Genomic DNA, 24,248 nt, shown 5'->3' on the forward strand with positions numbered 1-24,248 from the left:
AGAAGATTTTTAAAGTTTTTCCTTTCGGTTGCCATGGCAACCAGAGTTCTGCATGGAATTCAATTATTTGAAAAATTTTGAAAGGGGGCCACCCAAGGAACATTCCTGTGAAGTTTGGTGTAATTCTGTCCGGGGGTTTTCAAGAAGAAGATTTTTTTAAGAAACTGTTGACGGACACACAACGGACATTAAGCTCAGGTGAGCTAAAAAGAGCTCCACCAAGCATTGGTGACAGGATACTCAAGGGCAAGAAACTTAATTAATCAAGGCAATTGGTAACACCAGTGGATGCTCCCAAAAGCAAATATCCAACAAGAGGGCCATGATGGCCCTATATCGCTCACCTGAGTACCACTGCTCTTAATGATAAGATCAAGTTTTGACATAGATCACATAGGCATACACTTAAAATATCATCAGGATAAATATTTTGACCTATGGGTCATGTACTAGTTATAGCCCATCTCCATACCAAATTTGAGAGTCCATGGCTCAAATGCTGCATTTTTGTACTAGCATGACTATTCCTTACCCTGGAAGACTTAAATAACATTTAAAACCAATCTCTTTAGATGCTGCTAAGGTATATACATTTACATAAAATAAAGGGAAGCAAGTTGTCATAAATTCAGTCAAAAGTTATCTACCCTGATTGTCTGAGTCCATTTGATGGCATAAATGACATTTCAAATCAGTATCTTCATTGGTTACTGAGATACACCCATTTTAATTTGAAACAAAGGGAGGTAATCTGACATAAAATCAGTCCATAGATATCTCTTCCCTGATTGTCTCAGTCCAACTAATGACAATAATGAAATTTCAAATGAGTCCTATAAATTTAATACTTACTGAGATAAATCCATTTTTATTAAAATCAGGGGAGGTAATCATGCACTAGTATATGCATGTAGAAGATACAGAGTACAAGCCTTTACAACAATATATTAGAAAAGTAAAAGCAGAAATTTCTTACCATGGAAGACGTAAGTAATGTTTCAAACAGACCTCATTAGAAGCTGCTAGGTATATTCATTTACGAAAAAAATAAAGGGAGGTAATTTGTCATAAATTCAGTCAATATGTATCTTCACTGATTGTCCATGTCCATCTGATGGCATAAATGAAATTTCAGATCAGTATCTTCATTAGTTACGGAGATATACCCATTTTAATTTGAAACAAGAGGGCCATGATGGCCCTATATCGCTCACATGTTATCATTGCACTTGAGGACAAAAATATCTAAGTCCAAAGGTCAGGAACAACAAAGGGAAGAAATTTAACCAAAAAGAAAAAAAAAATTCTTACAAGGTACAGATATGTCAAAAAACACATAAAAATTGGAGGTACCATCCATGTTGTACCACAGAAAAGTGGTCTCGGTTTTTCCCTACGGCCAATAATAAAAAAGTTACTAAAAATAAGCTATTTATAGTAACGTAAAAGGGAAGTAATTAAACTAGAGAGGTCACAAGGTTTTTTATTATTTGACCTACTGACCGAGTTATTGAAGGCACGTGACCCAGTTTCGAATTTGACCTAGATATAATCAAGGTGAACATTCTGACCAATTTTCATGAAGATCCATTCAAAAGCATGGCCTCTAGAGAGGTCACAAGGTTTTTCTATCTTTAGACCTACTGACCTAGTTTTTGACCGCAGTTGACCCACTTTCAATCTTGACCTAGATATCATCAAGATAAACATTTAGACCAAATTTCATACAGATCCCATGAAAAATATGGCCTCTAGAGAGGTCACAAGGTTTTTTTATTATTTGACCTACTGACCTAGTTATTGACCGCATGTGACCCAGTTTCGAATTTGACCTAGATATCATTAAGGTGAACATTCTGACCAATTTTCATGAAGATCAATTTGAAAGTATGGCCTCTAGAGAGGTCACAAGGTTTTTCTATTTTTAGACCTACTGACCTAGTTTTTGACCACAGTTGACCCAGTTTTGAACTTGACCTAGATATCATCAAGATGAACATTCAGACCAACTTTCATACAGATCCCATGAAAAATACAGCCTCTAGAGAGGTCATAAGGTTTTTTTATTATTTAATCTACTGACCTAGTTATTGATCGCACGTGTCCCAGTTTCGAATTTGACCTAGATATCATCAAGGTGAACATTCTGACCAATTTTCATGAAGATCCATTCAAAAGTATGGCCTCAAGAGAGGTCACAAGGTTTTTTTATTTTTAGACCTACTGACCTAGTTTTTGACCGCACGTGACCCAGTTTCAAACTTTACCTAGATATCATCAAGATGAACATTCAGACCAACTTTCATACAGATCTCATGAAAAATATGGCCTCTAGAGAGGTCACAAGGTTTTTCTATTATTTGACCTACTGACCTAGTTTTTGAAGGCACGTGACCCAGTTTCGAACCTGACCTAGATATCATCAAGGTGAACGTTCTGACCAATTTTCATGAAGATCTTTTGAAAAATATGGCCTCTAGAGAGGTCACAAGGTTTTTCTATTTTTAGACCTACTGACCCACTTTTTGACCGCAAGTGACCTAGTTTCGAACTTGACCTAGATATCATCAAGGTGAACATTCTGACCAATTTTCATAAAGACCCAATGAAAAATGTGACCTCTAGAGTGGTCACAAGCAAAAGTTTACGAACGGACGGACGACAGACGCTGCGCGATCACAAAAGCTCACCTTGTCACTTTGTGACAAGTGAGCTACAAAAAAAATATTGTAAGTGAACAAAAGAAGGATCTGCCAAATAAATCTGTTGACATAAATGAAATTTCAGATCAGTATCTTCATTAGTTACGGAGATATACCCATTTTAATTTGAAATAAAGGGAGGTAATTTGACATAAAATCAGTCCATAGTTATCTACCCTGATTGTCTCAGTCCAACTAATAACAATAATGAAATTTCAAATAAGTCCTATAAGTACTTACTGATATAAATCAATTTTGATTACAATCAGGGGAGGTAATCAGATATAAAATAACTCTGGAACCTATGATTGGATCTGATTTGTCATGGAATCCAAGATTTATTGTTGTTGAAGATATTTTGAAAGTTTGTATCAAATAAAACCATAAATGAAGTCTCGATTTGGCTGCAAAAGCCAAAATAGCCAATTTTGGACCTTTAAGGGACCATAACTCTAGAACCCATGATGGAATCTGGCCAGTTGAAAAAAGGAACCAAGATCTTGTGGTGATACAGTTGTGTGCAAGTTTGATTAAAATCAAATCATAAATGAAGCTGCCATTGTGCAGACAAGGTCAAAATAGCTAATTTTGGCCCTTTCAGGGGCCATAACTCTGGAACCCATTATGGGAACTGGCCGGTTCAAGAAAGAACCGAGATCTTATGGTGACACAAGTTTTGTGCAAGTTTGATTAAATTCAAATCATATATGAAGCTGCTATTGTGCAGACAAGGTCAAAATAGCTAATTCTGTCCCTTTCAGGGGCCATCACTCTGGAACCCATGATGGAATCTCGCCAGTTCAAGACAAGAACCAAGATCTTATGGTGATACAAGTTGTGTGCCAGTTTGGTAAAAATCAAATCGTAAATAAAGCTGCTATTGTGCAGACAAGGTCAAAATAGCTGATTTTGGCCCTTTCAGGGGCCATAACTCTGGAAACCATAATGGAATCTGGCCAGTTCAAGAAAGGAATCAAGATCTTGTGGTGATACAAATTGTGTGCAAGTTTGGTTAAAATCAAATCATAAATGAAGCTGCTATTGTGCAGACAAGGTCAAAATAGCTAATTTTGGCCCTTTCAGGGGCTATAACTCTGGAACCCATTATGGGATCTGGCCGGTTCAAGAAAGGAACCAAGATCTTATGGTGACACAAGTTTTGTGCAAGTTTGATTAAATTCAAATCATAAATTAAGCTGCTATTGTGCAGACAAGGTCAAAATAGCTAATTCTGGCCCTTTCAGGGGCCATAACTCTGGAACCCATAATGGGATCTGGCCAGTTCAAGAAAAGAACCGAGATCTTATGGTGATACAAGTTGTATGCAAGTTTGATTAAAATAAAATCATAAATGAAACCATTATCGTGCAGACAAGAAATTGTTGACGCACGCACGGACTGACGACGGATGAAGGGTGATCACAAAAGGTCACCTTGTCACTATGTAACAGGTGAGCTAATAAAGGGAGGAAATTTGACATAAAATCAGTCCATAGTTATCTACCCTGATTGTCTGAGTCCAACAAATGACAATAATGCAATTTCAAATGAGTCCTATAAGTACTTACAGATATAAATCCATTTTGATTAAAATCAGGGGAGGTAATCAGACATAAAATAACTCCAGAACCTATGATTGGATCTGACAGATTCATCATGGAATCCAAGATTTAACGTTGTTGAAGATATTTTGCAAGTTTGTATCAAATCAAACCATAAATGAAGTCTCTATATCGCTGCAAAAGCCAAAATAGCAAATTTTGGACCTTTAAGGGGCCATAACTCTCGAACCCATGAAGAAATCTGGCAAGTTCAAGACAGGAACCAAGATCTTGTGGTGATACAAGTTGTGTGCAAGTTTGGTTAAAATCAAATCATAAATGAAGCTGCTGTTGTGCAGAAAAGGTCAAAATAGCTAATTTTGGCCCTTTCAGGGGCCATAACTTTGGAACCCATTATGGGATCTGGACGGTTCAACTAAGGAATCAAGATCTTATGGTGACAGAAGTTTTGTGCAAGTTTGATTAAGTTCAAATCATAAATGAAGCTGCTATTGTGCAGACAAGGTCAAAATAGCTAATTCCGGCCCTTTCAGGGGCCATAACTCTGGAACCCATACAGGAATCTCGCCAGTTCAAGAAAGGAACCAAGATCTTATGGTGATACAAGTTGTGTGCAAGTCTGGTTAAAATCAAACCGTAAATGAAGCTGCTATTGTGCAGACAAGGTCAAAATAGCTAATTCTGGCCCTTTCAGGCGCCATAACTCTGGAACCCATTAAGGAATCTGGCCAGTTCAAGAAAGGAACCAAGACCTTATGGTGATACAAGTTGTGTGCCAGTTTGGTAAAAATTAAATCATAAATAAAGCTGCTATTGTGCAGACAAGGTCAAAATAGCTAATTTTGGCCCTTTCAGGGGCCATAACTCTGGAACCCATAATGGGATCTGGCCAGTTCAAGAAAAGGAACCGAGATCTTATGGTGATACAAGTTGTGTGCAAGTTTGGTTAAAATAAAATCATAAATGAAACCACTATTGTGCAGACAAGAAATTGTTGAATGACGCATGCACGCACGGACTGACGATGGACGAAGGGTGATCACAAAAGCTCACCTTGTCACTATGTGAGAGGTGAGCTAAAAACTGTCTACCTGTCTGTAATGAAAATAACAATAATAGTCTTACAATTAACATAAAGTTAAAAATCTGCAATAGTATATCAGAAAACATTACGACACATAAAGTAACTTCTTCCTCAAAAGTGTGATCTGTTTTAATTAAAAGCTGACACTATAGGGTTTGTATTTCATCTAGCAGAATTTGATCATGTGCTTTTTTCCACAAAACAGGTGCAATAGCACCTTATCTGTTAACCAAAATTCAAATTAAAAAGGAAATATTTTCACCACCGAACACTAACCCATCATTAACATTTTGGGTACAAATCACACCCAGGCAATTACTTCAGTGTAAACTGATTGTAGACTTAACACTTCATTCCAACTACATAACTGTCAGCATAATTGGGATTCTTGTTATTACATGAACATATCATTTTCCCTGCTGGTGGCTTAAGCCAACAGATACTGTCCAGTTTGCTACATCAGTCTGTTTGCAAAGAAAATTATACCCTGTATTTGCATCTTACTCATACATTCAAACTCTTATGCAGTGTTTAGTGACGTATTTAGCCTTGAAGCCACCAGCGTGGCCAGACCTGATGTGACTAATTCCCCAGTAGCAGCTGTTGCTGTATGTTTCCATTGGTGAAAGTTGAGAAATCTGAAAAACCTGAATTTTGCTGGGGGTCTCAAGGGGGCCAGAGTCCTTTGGAAGCTCTTGAATATAGCAATTGCAACATCTGGAATACCTTTTCTTGAGATAACAACAACCGTCTCTGATGACAAATGTTAATATCTCTACTTTAAAGATTTAACGCAATTTTGCTTTTAAATCGGTAAGAAAGAAGAATTATAACATGAGCTGTCAGTGGACAGCGCGCTCAACTATTCTCAGCGCTTGATAGTATAATATAAGCTATGAGTAAAACTTTAACATTACAATAAGCATATTCTAAGTTGAAAATGGGCCATAATTCAGTCACAATGCTTGATAGAGTTGCCTCCTCCTTTTTACAGACTGGGGTCATGATGTAATCAAGTATGCAAAATATGAAAGCAATATCTCAATGGACTTTGAAAATATTTGGGGTGGTACGCAAACTTTAACATTATTCTAAGTCGAAAAGGGGACATAATTCAGTCAAAGTGCTTGATAGAGTTGCCTCCTCCTTTTTACAGACTGGGGTCATGATGGTAAACAAGTATGCAAAATATGACAGCAATATCTCAATGGACTTTGAAAATATTTGGGGTGGTACGCAAACTTTAACATTTGTGTGATGCTCACGCTAATGCTAACGCTCCTGCCAACGCCAGGGCGAGTAGGATAGCTCCCCTATTCCTCGAGTAGTCGAGCTAAAAAGAAGTATTTAATAAACAAAAGAAATGCACGAATTGACAACATTTATGTGATACAAATGACACTTGTTTTTTAAATACACACCAGTAATAGAAGATATTCAATATGCACACAGCTACACTGTATATCAACCTCAACAAGAAACGTGGAAATTCCACAAAATTTTGCATCACACCAACAGGTTCTGTTTAAACTAGAATGTGTCTGTAGGACACAGGGTGTGCCCCTACCAGCACATCTGTCACAAATAAGGGGCAATAATTCAAACGTTTGCAGTCTTAAGGGGGTAAAGCCTCAACAAACATTTCATATAAAGGATTCATTATTCTAGGCCATACACTTTTTGAGCTATGAGCATCAGAAACAAAAAATTCACCATTTTGGCTATTTCAAGGGCCTTACTCTGTAATAAGCACTCAGATTCTCAAGAAGAATGCCAAGTGTGCAGGGTTTTTCATAAATTTACATCAAATACTTTTTGAGTTAGGCACGTCATTAGGTGAAAATGTGCATTTTTGACTATTTCAGGGGCCATAACTTTAAAAATAAGGGGTGGAGCCAGATGAAAAGGGTCATGTTCTATTGTACACAAGGGGGGAATTGCAATTTACTATAATTTTAACTGTATCTCCCAAAAAATGCAGCTAAATATCATCACCTGGAAGGCATTGCATTGGATCCACAACAAAATGCATTTTAAATACAACATATTACATAAATTTTACAAAATGAGAGAGGGAAACCTGTAAATATCTGCTAATAATAAATTTGAGAGCCAGCTTCCTTTACCAACACAACATCACATCTGTCATGTTCAATTTGACAAAGAATTAATTTCTAAAATCACACAACAAATGTACCTATCACTAAAACCAACAAGTATTTTGCCAAAGGTGTCTTGAATTACAATGCCCCCCACAGCTTGCACGCGGCCCTTCGCCAGTGGCACAATCTCTATACACATCAAGGTGTGCTAGGAGAAAGAATGTAACAATACACCACAGAAAGTAGTTCACACCTTCCCCATGTAGTATTACATCATAGGTGTTAGAAAACACAAATCTGACTGGTTGGATCATTGCCACTGTCAAGTACTTTAGTTCATTATGCTATAATCAGCTTATTTCTCTTTATTTGAAATAATTTATTGTAGCTTTCTCATTCAATTATTAATACATTCATCAAGTTTCATCCCCAGTCATTACAAAAACTCCATTTTGTAATTATAAAACTCTAATTAGCAATAACATCATTTTCTAAAGAATGAAATATTTTCTGAATTATGTGATTCACTTAACTTTATGCATGTAAAAGAATATCATAATTGGTGATTACTAGATCATTACTGATAAGAAGACACTTCTAACTAGACCCAGTATAATACTGAATGTATAAAATTGTTCTAACTGACCAAATTATTTTACATTTTACAAACAATAATATCATATTTTGTGTTTTTTTGTATGTTCTGATAAATTTCACTGACAAATGTTGTCATGATGAAGGCTGTCAAAACACCTTATAACCACTGTTAAAGGCCCCTTTTTCAGTGCTTGTTAATGTGTTCCATCAACAAGCCATTTAAACCATCAAGAAATGCTTACACTGCAACACAAATGGAACCTGTTCTTTTAATGGATTGTGATTCTAAATCAAGTTATCAACATACAGGGAGTCATTCAAAAGGCTTTAACCTCTTATCGGTAAACACATGGTTTTAATCACATGTATATGTTATATCCTACCCCTAGGTATACTATAAGAACCATGGTCATGAATGGGAACATGTACTAAACCATTTCAATCGTGCCTTTCTCATAATAAACATGTAGTTCAGTAAATGGGTACTATGAAGAAGCCATAATTCACCTTCCATCATACACCAGTCACATTGTCTCAATATTTCATATCAGAAAAAATTTAGATGAACTTCCGGTCTAGACCATATGGTCATGTGCACATGTTAGATGAAATGGAAGCAAACAACAAGCAGGCCATGATGGCCCTAGATCACTAACCTGAGTTACACTGCTTGCTTGAACAGTTTTGGATTATAATTATGCAAGGGAAATGTCTGTGAAATTACTTGAAATAGTATATTTGCACAATCTTTGTAAAGGACCAGCAGTTCCTGACAATGAGATTTTTTAAGGTTCCACTATTTGCATATAGGGAATAGTAACCATTCCCTCTGGCAGCCATGTTTTTTTGACAGATTTCAATAATTTGTATAATCTCGGTAGAGGGTCACAAAAGGGCTATTTGTGTGAAATTATTTTAAGGGCAAGAACAGTTTTTTTTTTTTTTTTCTTTGGGGGGGGGGGTGGGTGCGAGTCTTGCAGTCTGCAAATCGTCTTGTCACCAGCTGCCTATATTCCAAGTTTAAAGTCAATACCTTTAAGAATTTAAAGTTGTGCTCTGGATCTGAAGTATGATGGGCAGATTTGACCTTGACCTTTGACCTACCAGCCCCTGGTTCAGGCATTCTGCACAGCATGTAAACAAACTAAATGTGAACGGAAGACGGATGGACAGACGACTATTGTGTCAACAGGTGGTAAGATAATTAATGCCTCTGGTGTGTATCACTCAATAAACAATGGGATTATTGACAACAATCAAAAGTATGCTTCATGTTGCCTTCATAAAGATTATAGTATTGATTTCCGGGCTTCTCGGTAAAGAGTTTTGAGGTAGCCTGGCGCCGCCTTCTTGAAACTAGATGCCCACGGGCAACATGTTGAGCCCGTCAGCTGTCAAAAGGACTGGGAGTTGCACACGACACTCTGTCGCATTTATGCCAAATAAAAAAAAAAGATTGCAAAAAGTTACAGTATAAGTTATTTGTAGTAACAACAAAGGGAACTAAATGTTAAAAAAAAATATTCTAAGTCCACATAAAAGTCCTTACCAGAAGAGATAGGTCAAAATACACCTCAAAATTGGATGTAACATGCATGTTGTACTTCAGAAAAGTGGTCTTGATATTTCCCTACAACCAGTAACAAGAGGGCCAAGATGGCCCTAGGTCGCTCACCTGAGGAACACACTATAACAGTGTAAACATGTTTGACCTAGGGATTTCATGGAAACAAATATTCTGGCCAATTTTCATAAGAATGGGCCAAAAAATGTGGTCTCTTGAGTTTAAACAAGTATTTTATTTGATATGACCTAATGACCTAGTTTTTAATGCCAGATGACCCATATTCAAATTTGACTTAGATTTCATCAAGGCAATCATTCTGACCAAATTTTATGAAAATCAATTGAAAAATACAGCTTCTATTGCATATACAGGGTTTTTCTTTGAGTTGACCTAGTGACCTACTTTTTGACCACAGATGACCCATATTCAAACTTGACCTAGATTTCATCAAGGCAATCATACTGACAAAATTTCATGAAGATCAACTGTAAAAATACAGCCTCTATCGCATACACAAGGTTTTTCTTTGATTTGACCATGGTGAACAATTGTGCCAGGTTACATCAAAATCCCTTTATGCATGAAAAAGAAATGCTCCGTACAAAGTCATTCTTGTATCTGACCTTTTACCTCTAAGTGTGACCTTGACCTTAGACCTAAGGACCTGGTTCTTGGGCATGACACTCCGTCTCATGGTGGTGAACATTTGTGCCAAGTTACATCAAAATCCCTCCATGCATGAAGAAGAAATGCTTTGGACAAAGTTGTCATTCTTGTATCCTTTGACCTCTAAGTGTGACCTTGACCTTAGACCTGATTCTTGCGCATGACACTCCGTTTCATGATGGTGAACAATTGTGCCAAGTTACATTAAAATCCCTCCATGCATGAAGAAGCAATGCTCCGGACAAAGTCGTTATTGAATTTGACCTTTGACCTCTAAGTGTGACCTTGACCTTTGAGTTAGGAACCTGGGGTTTGCGCATGACACTCCGTCTCACTGAGGTTAACATTCATGCCAAATATAAACAAGATTGCTCCATGCATGTCAAAGTTATGGTCCGGACAAACAAATCCGGACGGACGCGCACGCACGCACATACACCGAACAGCCATTTGGACAACTATGTCTTCTCTTCCGCAAGCGGGCTCGACAAAAATTAGAAGCCCAATAGAATTTTCTGGTATCCCTATATATCTTTTCAAAGCTTAATCATCGGATAACAAGCTCCTGCCTTTATCAAAACATCACCACTAACCAATTAACATAATTTGAAAACAACCTCAGGTACACACACACATTCGCAGAATGTCATCAGAGTGTGACCTGGTTAAACTTTTATCGATAGAGTGATAAATTACATCAGCCACAGCGTGTAATTAGCGATTTAGCTTGATACATGATACCGTCAGCTTTGAATTTGGGATTTCCTGGAGAAATAATTGATTTCTGTATGACCGGGAAATGGACATAAAATCCGTGTGACTCACGGACGATCCAGGGGACTTGACATGTGTGAGTGACTACACACTCTGGCAGCCATGTTTTTTGACAAGTCAGCAGTTCGACCTGTGAAAGCCAGACAAGATTTCTCTATTTTTAGCTCTGGCGGCCATTTTGTGCAGTGATATGCACAACTTGGGTTGGTACTGATCACTCCTATGAAGTTTCATCAAAATCCAGCCAGCAGTTTGACCTGTGAAAGGTGGACAAGATTTTTCTACCTTTAGCTCTGGCGACAATTTTGTGCAGCAAAGTGAAACGTCTCTGCGATATGCAAAACTAGGCTGGGTACTGATCACTCCTGTGAAGTTTCGTTGAAATCTGTCCAACAGTTTGACCTGTCCAAGCCAGACAAGATTTTTCTATTTTTAGCTCTGGGGGCCATTTTGTGCAGCGAAGTGGAACGTGCTGGTAATATGCACAACTAGGTTTGGTACTGATCACTCCTGTGAAGTTTTGACGAAATCCAGCCTGCAGTTTGATCTTTGAAAGGCCGACAAGATCTTTCTACTTTTAGCTCTGGCGGCTATTTTGTGCAGCGGAGCGGAACATGGCTGCGATATGCACAACTAGGCTTGGTACTGATCACTCCTGTGAAGTTTCGATGAAATCCAGCCAGCAGTTTGACCTGTGAAAGCCAGACAAGATTTTTCTATTTTTAGCTCTTGCGGCCATGTTGTGCAGCAAAGCGGAACGTGCTGGCAATATGCACAACTAGGCTTGGTACTGAACACTCCTGTGAAGATTCTTCGAAATCCAGCCAGACAAGCTTAATACGGATGGACGGATGGCGAAGGCAAAAAACAACTAGAGCTATCACTAAAGGTGATGAATGTACCTCCCGCATGCACTGACACAGTACATTGCAATTTGACGCACACAAGATTGCATAATTATGTGGACTGTATGTATATAGACTGTATGTATACAGTATAGTAACAAAAAACAAAGTCCCATAACTATGCAGAATATTTATCTAAAAGAACGTAACATGCACCATGCACAACTAGGGTTGGTACTGATCACTTGTGTGAAGTTTCGTTAAATTCTGTGCAAGGGTTCAGAAGATTAGGCGTGCACAAGACTGCATATGTAGACTGTATGTACATAGTATGTTAACAAGAAACAAAGTCCCATAACTCTGCAATTTTTGTCGTTGAAAGAACCTAACATGCCCCATGCACAACTGCTGTTGTTACTGATCACTTGTGTGAAGTTTCATTATATTGTGTCAAGGGGATGAGGAGAGATGGTGTGCACAAGGTTGTGTCTTTGTATATAGTATAGTAACAAAAAACAAAGTCCCATAACTCTGCAATTTTTTTTTCTGAAAGAACCTAACATGCCCCATGCACAACTACTGTTGTTACTGATCACTTGTGTGAAGTTTCATTAAATTGTGTCAAGTGGATGAGGAGAGATGGTGCGCACAAGATTGTGTCTATGTATATAGTATAGTAACAAAAAACAAAGTCCCATAACTCTGCAAGTTTTTTTTCTGAAAGAACCTAACATGCCCCATGCACAACTACTGTTGTTACTAATCACTTGTGTGAAGTTTCATTAAATTGTGTCAAGGGGATGAGGAGAGATGGTGCGCACAAGATTGTGTCTACGGACAGACAGACGGATGGACAGACAGACAACCTGAAACCAGTATACCCCCCCTTACAACTTTGTTGTCGGGGGGTACAATAATCATTATATAGAAGTTTGTGCAAAGTTTCAATAAAAGGCATGAGAAGGTTTCAGAAACAAAAACAAGAGCTCGACTATTTGAAGAATTGATTGAAGAATGGGGTAAAAATATTTCCATAGATTTTCAGACAAAAGAAAAAAATGGATTAAACAAAAAATATTCCTGTATTTATGGATTTCGATTAGTCTTGCACTAAATGGCAATGTGTGACCATGATGGCAAATATGTTAAGTTATATGTTAGGCAAAATATGGACTTGTATGAAAACTTTAACTAATTTCCAAGTCCAAAAAGGGCCATAATTCAGTCAAAATCGTTGACAGAGTTATGTACTCTTGCCTACAGATGGAAATCGTGTTGATAAACTAGTGTTAAAAGTTTCAAAGCCACAGTTCAAATAGTTTTGACAAAAACGCTGACTTGTAAGAAAAACTGAACAAATTTCAAAGTCCAAAAAGGGCCATAAATCAGCCAAAATAGTTGTCAGAGTTATGTACTCTTGCCTACAGATGGAAATCATAATGACAAACAAGTGTTTAAAGTTTAAAAGCCATATGTCAAATAGTCTTGACAAAACATGGACATATACAAAACAGAACCAATTTCCAAGTTCAAAAAGGGCCATAATTCAGCCAAAGATGACAGAGTTATGTACTCTTGCCTATTGATAGAGACTATTATACTGAACAAGTTATAAAACTTTCAAAGCCATATGTCAAACACTTTACATAAAATATAAACTGGTACGAAAAACTAAACCAAGATTTCTAAGTCAAAAGGGGCCATAATTCAGCCAAAATGCTTGATGGAGTTAAGTACTCTTGCCTACAACTGGACATGGTGATGGTGAACAAGTGTTGGAAGTTTCAAAGCTTTATCTCAAAAGACTTTGTCAAAATGTAGACTGGTATGAAAAACTTAACCAAGATTTCTAAGTCAAAAAGGGGCAATAATTCAACCAAAATGCTTGACAGAGTTATGTACTCTTGCCTACAATTGGACATGGTGATGGTAAACAAGTGTTGAAAGTTTCAAAGCTTTATCTCAAAAGACTTTGTCAAATTATGAACTGGTACAAAAAACTTAACCAAGATTTCTAAGTCAAAAGGGGCCATAATTCAGTCAAAATGCTTGACAGAGTTATGTACTCTTGCTAATAACTGGACATGGTGATGGTAAACAAGTGTTGAAAGTTTCAAAGCTTTATCTCAAAAGACTTTGTCAATATGTGGACTGGTACGAAAAACTTAACCAGGGTGTGACGCCGACGCTGACGCCGTGGTGAGTAGGATAGCTCTACTTATTCTTCGAATAGTCGAGCTAAAAAAGAAGCTATAATACCATCAACACTGACCTTGGACCTAGTGGCCTGGTATCTCTGTAATTGTCTTGATGAGGTTAACAATTGATTCCAAATTCTATTTTGGTTAAAAAGTTATGGAATGGACACAAACCTGAACTATTTGAACTTTGACTTCTAAGAGTGCCTGTGAGCTTCATTCTCGCATACCAGAGGTCTACCGTGGTTCCCCGGATGAACCTCTGGCACATTTCGCCGATATTTATGGTTTGGTTACATTACAGGTAAAACGTTTCAGCCAATCAGCGTCGTTTCGCGACAAATCGTAGCGAACCAATCAAAATCGTCCGTGAAAAGCGTGACCGCGTCCTTTCCATATCATCGAGGGAATACGATGTCCATTTACGACGAATATTATTATTTCTTGATGTAAATCTCTTAACATCGAATTACAGGAATAAATCTTTATTTATCGCAATCATGGAATACAGCCATTATTCATCGTAAGCAAGTATCTTGTTTACATATTTTTTGAAGTTTCAATTCGGAGTTCCAAATAATGGCGAACAATGATTGGCTGAAACCACTCCCGATAGTAATTACGAGTGCGCATGCTCACCAAGTAAACGATGGAAATAAATCAGAGGTTCGTCTCGGGATTTTGACGACCCTCTGATGGATGAGAATGGTGAGCTTAGACCTAACAACATTGGCTGCACACCCTGAATGCCATCTGGATGAGTTTTACAGCTAATGTTGATTTCAAGAAATTCATTACATTTGTTTAGAAGATATGGAGAGGATACAAAATTAATCTGTTTGATCTTTGAATTCTGAGTGTAACCTTGACCTTGAACCTAAAGACACAGGTCAAAGGCTCTGCATGTTGTCTTGATGAGGTTAACAATTCATGCTAGTTTTATGAAAATCTGCAAAGTGGTATAGACAATATGGTACAGACACAACATTAAGCTACCTGATCTTTGACCTTAAAGTGTGATCTTGACCTTGGATCTAGTGACATGGGTTGTGTCAGCATGTCATCTTGCAGAGGTAAACAACTGATGCTAGTTTTATGAACAGCTTCCAAGCAGTTTAAAAGATACAGAATGGACACAAATTTAAGCTATTAAATTTTGACCTCCAAGCTTGACCTTGGACCTGGTGACACGAGTTGTGCGCTCTGAATATCACCTTAAGCTTATGTTGTAAATAACTGAAAATCTTCCCAGGATTTTAGGAGATATGGAGCCGACACAAATTTTAGCAATTTGACCTTCCAAGTGTGACCTTTACAGGGACATGGTGATGTGATCAGTGTAATCTTGGTGAGGTTGACAACTTCGGTTAGTTTTAGAAAAACCGCAGACACGTAATTGAGACTTTTGACTACCAAGTTTGCGACTGAGTGACCTTGGTAGTGCACTCTGACAAGGTTAACAACTGTTACTAGTTTTATGAAAATCTTCCCAGAGGTTAAGAAGATATGGAGGTTGAAAGATTTGTTTGTTTGTTTTGGGTTTAACGCCGTTTTTCAACAGTATTTCAGTCATGTAACGGTGGGCAGTTAACCTAACCAGTGTTCCTGGATTCTGTACCAGTACAAACCTGTTCTCCGCAAGTAACTGCCAACTTCCCCACATGAACCAGAGGTGGAGGACTAATGATTTCAGACACAATGTCGTTTATCAAATAGTCACGGAGAACATACGCCCCGCCCGAGGATCGAACTCACGACCCCGCGATCCGTAGACCAACGCTCTTACCTACTGAGCTAAGCGGGCGGGCTGGAGGTGGAAAAAAGTTTAGTGAATTGATTGTTAACCTCCAAGTTTGATATTGACCTTGGACGTAGTGCCCAGGATTGTGTTCTGTACACATAGTCTTTGTGAATAAAAAATTGATGCAAGCTTTATGAAAATCTTATAAGGAGATTAGAAAATATGGAGAGAAATAATTTTGCCAAAACAGATGTCAGTTACGGAATCTGGTAAGTGAACTTTCTAATGAGCCTAAAAATCTGTTGCAAGTTTCAAAGTGATATCTGTATGGGTTCAAAATATATCCAAGGAAAACTATTTGACATGGGACAGGATGGGAAATGGACGGACAGTAGGTCAAAGTGATTCTAAAATATAACATCTGTAAACAAAATTTGGTGGGAATAATTGTGATAATCAGTTACCATACCATTTATCATTTCTGTCTCTTTTGTTGTTATCAAACTTGACCAACCATTTGCAATCTTTGCTGTTTACTTTAACCACAGTGCCTACTGTCCATTTCTTGTTCACCTGGATTTCAACTCTTTTTCCTATATCACCTGTAGAGAAATTCAAACACCTGAGTTACTGACACCTTCCTGCAAAATGAATAACTACTGTGAAATCATTATTATTCGTGGGGGATTAATTTTTGTGGATTTGGTGGTTGAGCTCAACCATGAATTTAAGTCCCAACAAACAAATTGTGCCCACGATAATTTTAATTGTTCGCAAGGTCGCCAAAAATGACACCATAGCCGTTTGATCTGATCCGTCATTGTAAGCATGCGGCAGTACTGACCTGCAGCTTTCGTGTACTCCATCAATGATAAACATAGGTATGCATGGAAACAAAATGGACTTTTTCATTTAGAATTGTTTGTTTATGACATGTTTGTCAAAGTAAAAGTAGATACTAGCAAGAGGGCCATGATGGCCCTATATCGCTCACCTCGAGTACCATTGCTTTAACCAAAAACAAAAAGAAAAAATTCTAACAAGGTACAGATATGTCAAAATACACCTAAAAATTGGAGGTACCAGCCATGTTGTACCACAGAAAAGTGGTTTCGGTTTTTCCCTACGGCCAATGATAAAAAAGTTACTAAATAAGCTATTTATAGTAACATAAAAGGGAAGTAATTAAAAAAAATTATTGTAAGCGAACAAAAGAAGGATCTGCCAAATAAAAACAAGACCACTGGAATGCAACGAAAATGCAGAGCAATATTCACACAAAACAAAGTCATATGACCTTTGACACCTAAGTATGACCTTGACATTGAAGTGAGCCATCCGAAACATGCGCTCTGCATGTTGTTTCAATGAGGTGAACATTTGTGTCAGGTTTCTCTGAAATCCATCAAGGGGTTCAAGAGTTACAGAGTGGAAGGGAAATTGCTAACCAACACACAAACAGACAGACAGACACCGAGGCGATAACACAATACGTCCCTGCGGGCATATAAAAAGGAATCGAGATCTTATGGTGATACAAGTTGTGTGCAAGTTTGGTTAAAATCAAATCATAAATGAAGCTGCTATTGTGCAGACAAGGTCAAAATAGCCAATTTTGGCCCTTTCATGGGCCGTAACTCTAGAACCCATTATGGGATCTGGCCGGTTCAAGAAAGGAACCAAGATCTTATGGTGACACAAGTTTTGTGCAAGTTTGATTAAATTCAAATCATAAATGAAATTGCTATTGTGCAGACAAGGTCAAAATAGCTAATTCCGGCCCTATCAGGGGCCATAACTGTGGAACCCATTACAGGATCTGGCCGGTTCAAGAAAGGAACCAAGATCTTATGGTCACACAAGTTTTGTGCAAGTTTGGTTAAAATCAAATTATAAATGAAGCTGCTATTGTGCAGACAAGGTCAAAATAGCTAATTTTGACCCCTTCAGGGGCCATAACTCTGGAACCCATAAGGAATCTGGCCAGTTCCAGAAAGGAACCAAGATCTTACGGTGATACAAGTTGTGTGCAAGTTTGGTAAAAATCAAATCATAAACAAAGCTGCTATTGTGCAGACAAGGTCAAAATAGCTAATTTTGGGCCTTTCAGGGTCCATAACTCTGGAACCCATAACGGAATCTGGCCAGTTCAAGAAAGGAACCAAGATCTTATGGTGATTCAAGTTGTGTGCAAATTAGGTGTTGTATAATTATAGATAACGCGGTCGTTAATTGGCACATGATCACACGCTAATCTCCCACGGCGTAGATTGCAAATTCCGTAACCATGGTAGCGCTGTTTGACACGTGTAGGTTTCACATGTAAGGACAGAAGTACTAGTAGATCTATTCCTGTGGAAATTATGATTTTTTTTCACAAAAATTGAAAATCCACAAATTTACGTCCCCACGAAACAGCAGTTTTGGCCAAAACCACAAAATTTCGTGCCGACGAAATTAAATGATTTAACAGTATCTATAAGATAGTTATATCATTCTATGATAACAAGAGATTCATTGACCCTAAAGTACTCAACTGTGTACAAGGCTTCAAGTGTGTTTGTGTAACGTAATGGTACAAGTGCAACGTTAGGTTTCTTCTACATTAGCCTATATTATATACATGTAATACACATTTTAGAACTTAGGGAAATAATTTGAACAATTATGGTAGACAGTACAACTCTGATATCACATGCCAAATATCAAGGCTCTAGCTATTATTGATTCAGAGAAGATTTTCAAAGTTTCTTATATATAAGCCTGTCATACACAGGTACATGGCCATTTTTGACCTTAGGGCTATAATTTGGACAATTATGGTAGAGAGTCACACCCTTATATCACATGCCAAGTATCAAAGCTCTAGAGAAAAAGATTTTTAAAGTCTGACAGAGGAAAACCTATTTCTAACCAAACAAGAGCTGTAACAGGAGACAGCGCGCTTGACTATTTCGATGCTGGATATGAGGAAGCTGGAGATGTCACTGGAGTGTTTAATGACTCCAATGGTGGATGAAGATCTTGCACAAAAATGTGTCAATAATATTAAGTAATAAGAGAGGGAAAGATAAAGTGTATCAAAACACTAAATAAGTATAATTCTAAGCAAAATTCTAAGCAAAAAGGGGGCATAATTCATTAAATTTTGGTGCAAGAATCATGGTCCTTGTGCCATATGATGTGAGTGATGATGATGAACAATTATTTTAAGTTTGAATCAAATTCATTCAGTAATAACAGAGATAGAGTGAAAGTGCACCAAAACTTTAACCTGAAATTCTGTGTAAAAAGGGGGCATAATTCATGAAAAATTTGTGCCAGAGTTATGAACTCTGTGTCATATGATGTGGGTGATGATGTGGAGCAATTATTTTAAGTTTGAATCAAATCCATTTAGTTATAACTGAGATAGGGTGAAAGTGCACCAAAACTTTAACCTGAATTTATTCATTTATTTGGGTTTTACGGTGCACCAACATGGTATAGGTTATATGGCGCCAAACAGGACTACAAATTTTGGTTTCACATCTCATTTACATCGAAATAAAAACATGAGGTATGGAATCAAAATTTGCATACCTGCTGGAATCACAGAGTTACATCAAAACCAAGTGTTAAGACCCTATTAGTTGCCTCTTACAATCATGCAAGGGTAAGGCAGTGGTTCCAATTCTTTTCATACACAGATCGTCCCAGAACCACATATGGCAATTTAAATTAAAAAGGGGGCATAATTCATGAACAAGAGGGTCATGATGACCCTGGATCGCTCACCAGATCGCTACATACTGATGATTTTTAGAAATTTTTTGGAAGATTTTCTGATGTACAATCAAGTAACCCCTGGGGCGGGGAAAATTTTAACCCGGGGGTCATGATTTGAACAAAGTCTGTAGAAGTCTACTAGGCAATGTAACATATCAAATATCTAGGCCTTCTGGTTTATTTTTAGAAAATTTTTGGAGATTTTCCTATGTAAAATCAAGTGACCCCTTAGGTGGGGTCAATTTTGACCCCGGGGGTCATGATTTGAATAAATTTTGTAGAGGTCCACTAGGCAATGCTACATGTGAAATATCTAAGCTGTAGGCCTTCTGGTTTATTTTTAGAAATTTTTTAAAGATTTTCCTATGTAAAATCAAGTGACCCCTGGGGTAGGGTCAATTTTGACCCCGGGGGTCATGATTTGAAATTTTTTTGTAGAGGTCCACTAGGCAATGCTACATGCGAAATATCTAAGCTATAGGCCTTCTGGTTTATTTTTAGAAAATTTTTGAATATTTTTCTATCTACAATCAAGTAACACCATGGGGCTGGGTCAATTGACCCTGGGGCTCATGATTTGAACAATTTTTGTAGGAGTCTACTAGGCAATGCTACATTTCAAATATCTAAGATCTAGGCCTTCTGGTTTATTTTTAGAAAATTTTTGAAGATTTTCCTATGTAAAATCAAGTGACCCCAGGGGTGGGGTCAATTTTGACCCTGGGGGTCATGATTTGAACAAATTTTGTAGAGGTCCACTAGGCAATGCTACATGTCAAATATCTAAGCTCTAGGCCTTCTGGTTTATTTTTATAAAATTTTGAAGATTTTTCTATGTACAATCAAGTCACCCAATGGGACGGGGTCAATTTGATCCCGGGGGTAATGATTTGAATAAATTTTGTAGAGGTCCACTAGGCAATGCAACACGTGAAATATCTAAGCTCTAGGCCTTCTGGTTTATTTTTAGAAATTTTTTGAAGATTTTCCTATGTACAATCAAGTAACCAGAGTTCAAGACATGTTTATAGTGTTGTCACTAATACCAAAAGATAATAGGTAAGACACAAATCACCATCATGGCCTGTCTGAATGCATTTGGAGATTACGTCCCTCCAATGATTTTGCTCTCCGGGGAGCGTATTCGAAATGTAGGCCTTGAGGGGTTCCTGGAAGCAATTTATTCAAATACTGAAAACAGGTGGATGGACTCGGCGGCTTTTGTTGAGTTTTTAAAGGTTCTTCTAGACTTTGTAAAATCCAAATCTACTGAACTTCCCGTTTTGCTCACTGTTGATTGGCACGCGACCCATATGACATACACAGCCTCTAAATGTAATGAAAACAAATAGTTTTGTATTGTCTGCTAGCTAATGCCACACACATATTGCAAGCTTCCGACATTGGCCTTTTCTCACCAATGAAATCTAAATGGCAAGCTAATGTTAAAGAATGGCAAATGAACCATATTGGTCAAGCTCTTCCCAACAATTTTCCGGAAAACTTGGTATCAGGTAGCTACGCTTGAAAACTCACTGCATGGTTTTCGCAGATTAGGCATGTTTCCACTCAGTCCTGATGGCATTGATCTATCAAAGCTGGGACCATCTAATGTGGTTGCCAGAGATCAGTCCTCTTCTACAGTTGTGAGCATGGAGCCTCCATCAACTAATGTCCAAAGTCAAAAATGACACTGCTGAAGAAGAGCACTGTATTTCAAGCTTAGAAAATCCTTCACAAAGAATTGTCACAGCAGCCATTGCCAATACATCTGATTCTAATAATCTTGATATGAAGAAATCATCTAATTGTGACGAAACTTATGTTTCCCCTGCCTTTTCTAAGTTAAGGGTTCCCGAGTCAGTACAGCGAAAAACAAGAGGACCATGATGGTCCTGAATCGCTCACCTGTTCCCACATGACCCAGTTTTGAACTGAGTATGACGTTGTTCTTTTTTATTATTTGACATAGTGACCTAGTTTTTGAGCTCATGTGACCCAGTTTTGAACCTGACCTAGATATCATCAAGATAAAAATTCTGACCAATTTTCATGATCCATTGAAAAATATGGCCTCTAGAGAGGTCACAAGGTTTTTTTTATTATTTGACCTACTGACCTAGTTATTGACTGCACATGACCCAGTTTCGAATTTGACCTAGATATCATCAAGGTGAACATTCTGACCAATTTTCATGAAGATCCATTTGAAAGTATGGCCTCTAGAGAGGTTACAAGGATTTTCTATTTTTAGACCTACTGACCAAGTTTTTGACCGCAGTTGACCCAGTTTCAAACTTGACCTAGATATCATCAAGATAAACATTCAGACCAACTTTCATACAGATCCCATGAAAAATATGGCCTCTAGAGAGGTCACAAGGTTTTTTTTATTATTTGACCTACTGACCTAGTTACTGACCGCACGTGACCCAATTTCAAACCTGACCTAGATATCATCAAGGTGAACATTCTGACCAATTTTCATGAAGATCCATTTGAAAGAATGGCCTCTAGAGAGGTCACAAGGTTTTTCTATTTTTAGAACTACTGACCTAGATTTTGACCACAGTTGACCCAGTTTCGAACTTGATCTAGATATCAACAAGATGAACATTCAGACCAACTTTCATACAGATCCCATGAAAAATACAGCCTCTAGAGAGGTCACAAGGTTTTTTTATTATTTGACCTACTGACCTAGTTATTGACCCCAAGTGTCCCAGTTTCGAACCTGACCTAGAAATCATCAAGTTGAACATTCTGACCAATTTTCATGAAGATCCATTCAAAAGTATGGTCTCTAGAGAGGTCACAAGGTTTTTCTATTTTTAGACCTACTGACCTAGTTTTTGACCGCACGTGACCCAGTTTCAAACTTTACCTAGATATCATCAAGATGAACATCCAGACCAATTTTCATACAGATACCATGAAAAATATGGCCTCTAGAGAGGTCACAAGGTTTTTCTATTATTTGACCTACTGACCTAGTTTTTGATGGCACGTGACCCAGTTGCAAACTTGACCTAGATATCATCAAGTTGAAGATTCTGACCAATTTTCATGAAGATCTTCTGAAAAATATGGCCTCTAGAGAGGTCACAAGGTTTCTCTATTTTTAGACCTACTGACCTAGTTTTTGACCGCACGTGACCCAGTTTCGAACTTGACCTAGATATCATCAAGGTGAACATTCTGACCAATTTTCATAAAGACCCCATGAAAAATGTGACCTCTAGAGTGGTCACAAGCAAAAGTTTACGGACGGACGGACGGACTGACGACGGACGCTGCGCGATCACAAAATCTCACCTTGTCACTTTGTGACAGGTGAGCTAAAAAAAGGTGACAAATCAAGAGAAAAAATGCCCAAGGCTTTATCTGGTCAGAAGCCATGAAATTACTGACAGAAAGAGAAGAAAAGAAAGTTGTAGAACAAAAAGCAAAGGAAGAAAGGAAACAAAAGGGCCAAGATGGCCCTAGGTCGCTCACCTGAGAAACACACCATAACAGTGTAAACATGTTTGACCTAGTGATTTCATGGAAACAAATATTCTGACCAATTTTCATTAAGATTAGACCAAAAATGTGGTCTCTTGAAGTGTAAACAAGTATTTTCTTCAATTTGACCTAGTGACCTAGTTTTTGACCCAAGATGACCTACGTTCAAACTTGACCTAGATTTCATCAAGGCAATCATTCTGACCAAATTTCATGAAGATCAATTGAAAAATACAGCCTCTATCGCATACACAAGGTTTTTCTTTGATTTGACCTACTGACCTAGTTTTTGACCCCAGATGACCCATTTTCAAATCTGGCCTAGATTTCATCAAGGTTGAAAAATACAGCCTCTATTGCATACACAAGCTAAATGTTGACAGACGCCGGACATCGAGTGATCACAAAAACTCACCTGGTGAGCAAAAAAAGAAAGCGAATTTAAAACAAGAGGAAAGAAAGTTGCAGAACAAAAAGCAAAGGAAGAAAGGAAACAAGAGGGCCAAGATGGCCCTAGGTCGCTCACCTGGGAAACACACCATAACAGTGTAAACATGTTTGACCTAGCGATTTCATGGAAAAAATATTCGGACCAATTATCAATAAAATTTGAGCATAAATCTTGAGTAAAACAAGTATTTTCTTTGATTTGACCTAGTGACCTAGTTTTTGACCCCAGATGACCCATATTCGAACCTGACCTAGATTTCATCAATCCTATCATTCTGACCAAATTTCATAAAGATCAATTGACAAATACAGCCTCTATCGCAAACACAAGGTTTTTCCTTGATTTGACCTAGTGACCTAGTTTTTGATCCCAGACTACCCATATTCAAACATGACCTAGATTTCATCAAGGCAACCATTCTGACCAAATTTTATGAAAATCCACTGTAAAATGAAGCCCCTATTGCATATACACAAGGTTTTTCTTTGATTTGGCCTAGTGACCTAGTTTTTGAACCCAGATGACCCATATTCGATCTTGACTTAGATTTCATCAAGGCAATCATTCTGACCAAATTTCATGAAGATCAATCGAAAAATTAAGGCTCTCTAATGTATACACAGTTTTTCTTTCAATTTGACCTAGTGACCTAGTTTTTTTACCCAAGATGACCCATATTCGATCTTG

The 24,248-nt window shown here is 37.8% G+C and overlaps 1 protein-coding gene across 1 annotated transcript in view; it reads right to left on the reverse strand.

Moving 5' to 3' along the window:
- The window catches only part of LOC123533211 (ATPase MORC2A-like), a 361,550-nt gene that overhangs the window by 81,460 nt on the left and 255,842 nt on the right, over positions 1–24,248 (reverse strand). Inside the window, 1 exon segment of the mRNA XM_053519548.1 lies at positions 16,308–16,440. Coding sequence (XP_053375523.1) covers positions 16,308–16,440 — 133 coding nt within the window.

Source organism: Mercenaria mercenaria, chromosome 12 (genome assembly GCF_021730395.1).
Source record: "Mercenaria mercenaria strain notata chromosome 12, MADL_Memer_1, whole genome shotgun sequence".
Lineage (NCBI taxonomy): Eukaryota > Metazoa > Mollusca > Bivalvia > Venerida > Veneridae > Mercenaria > Mercenaria mercenaria.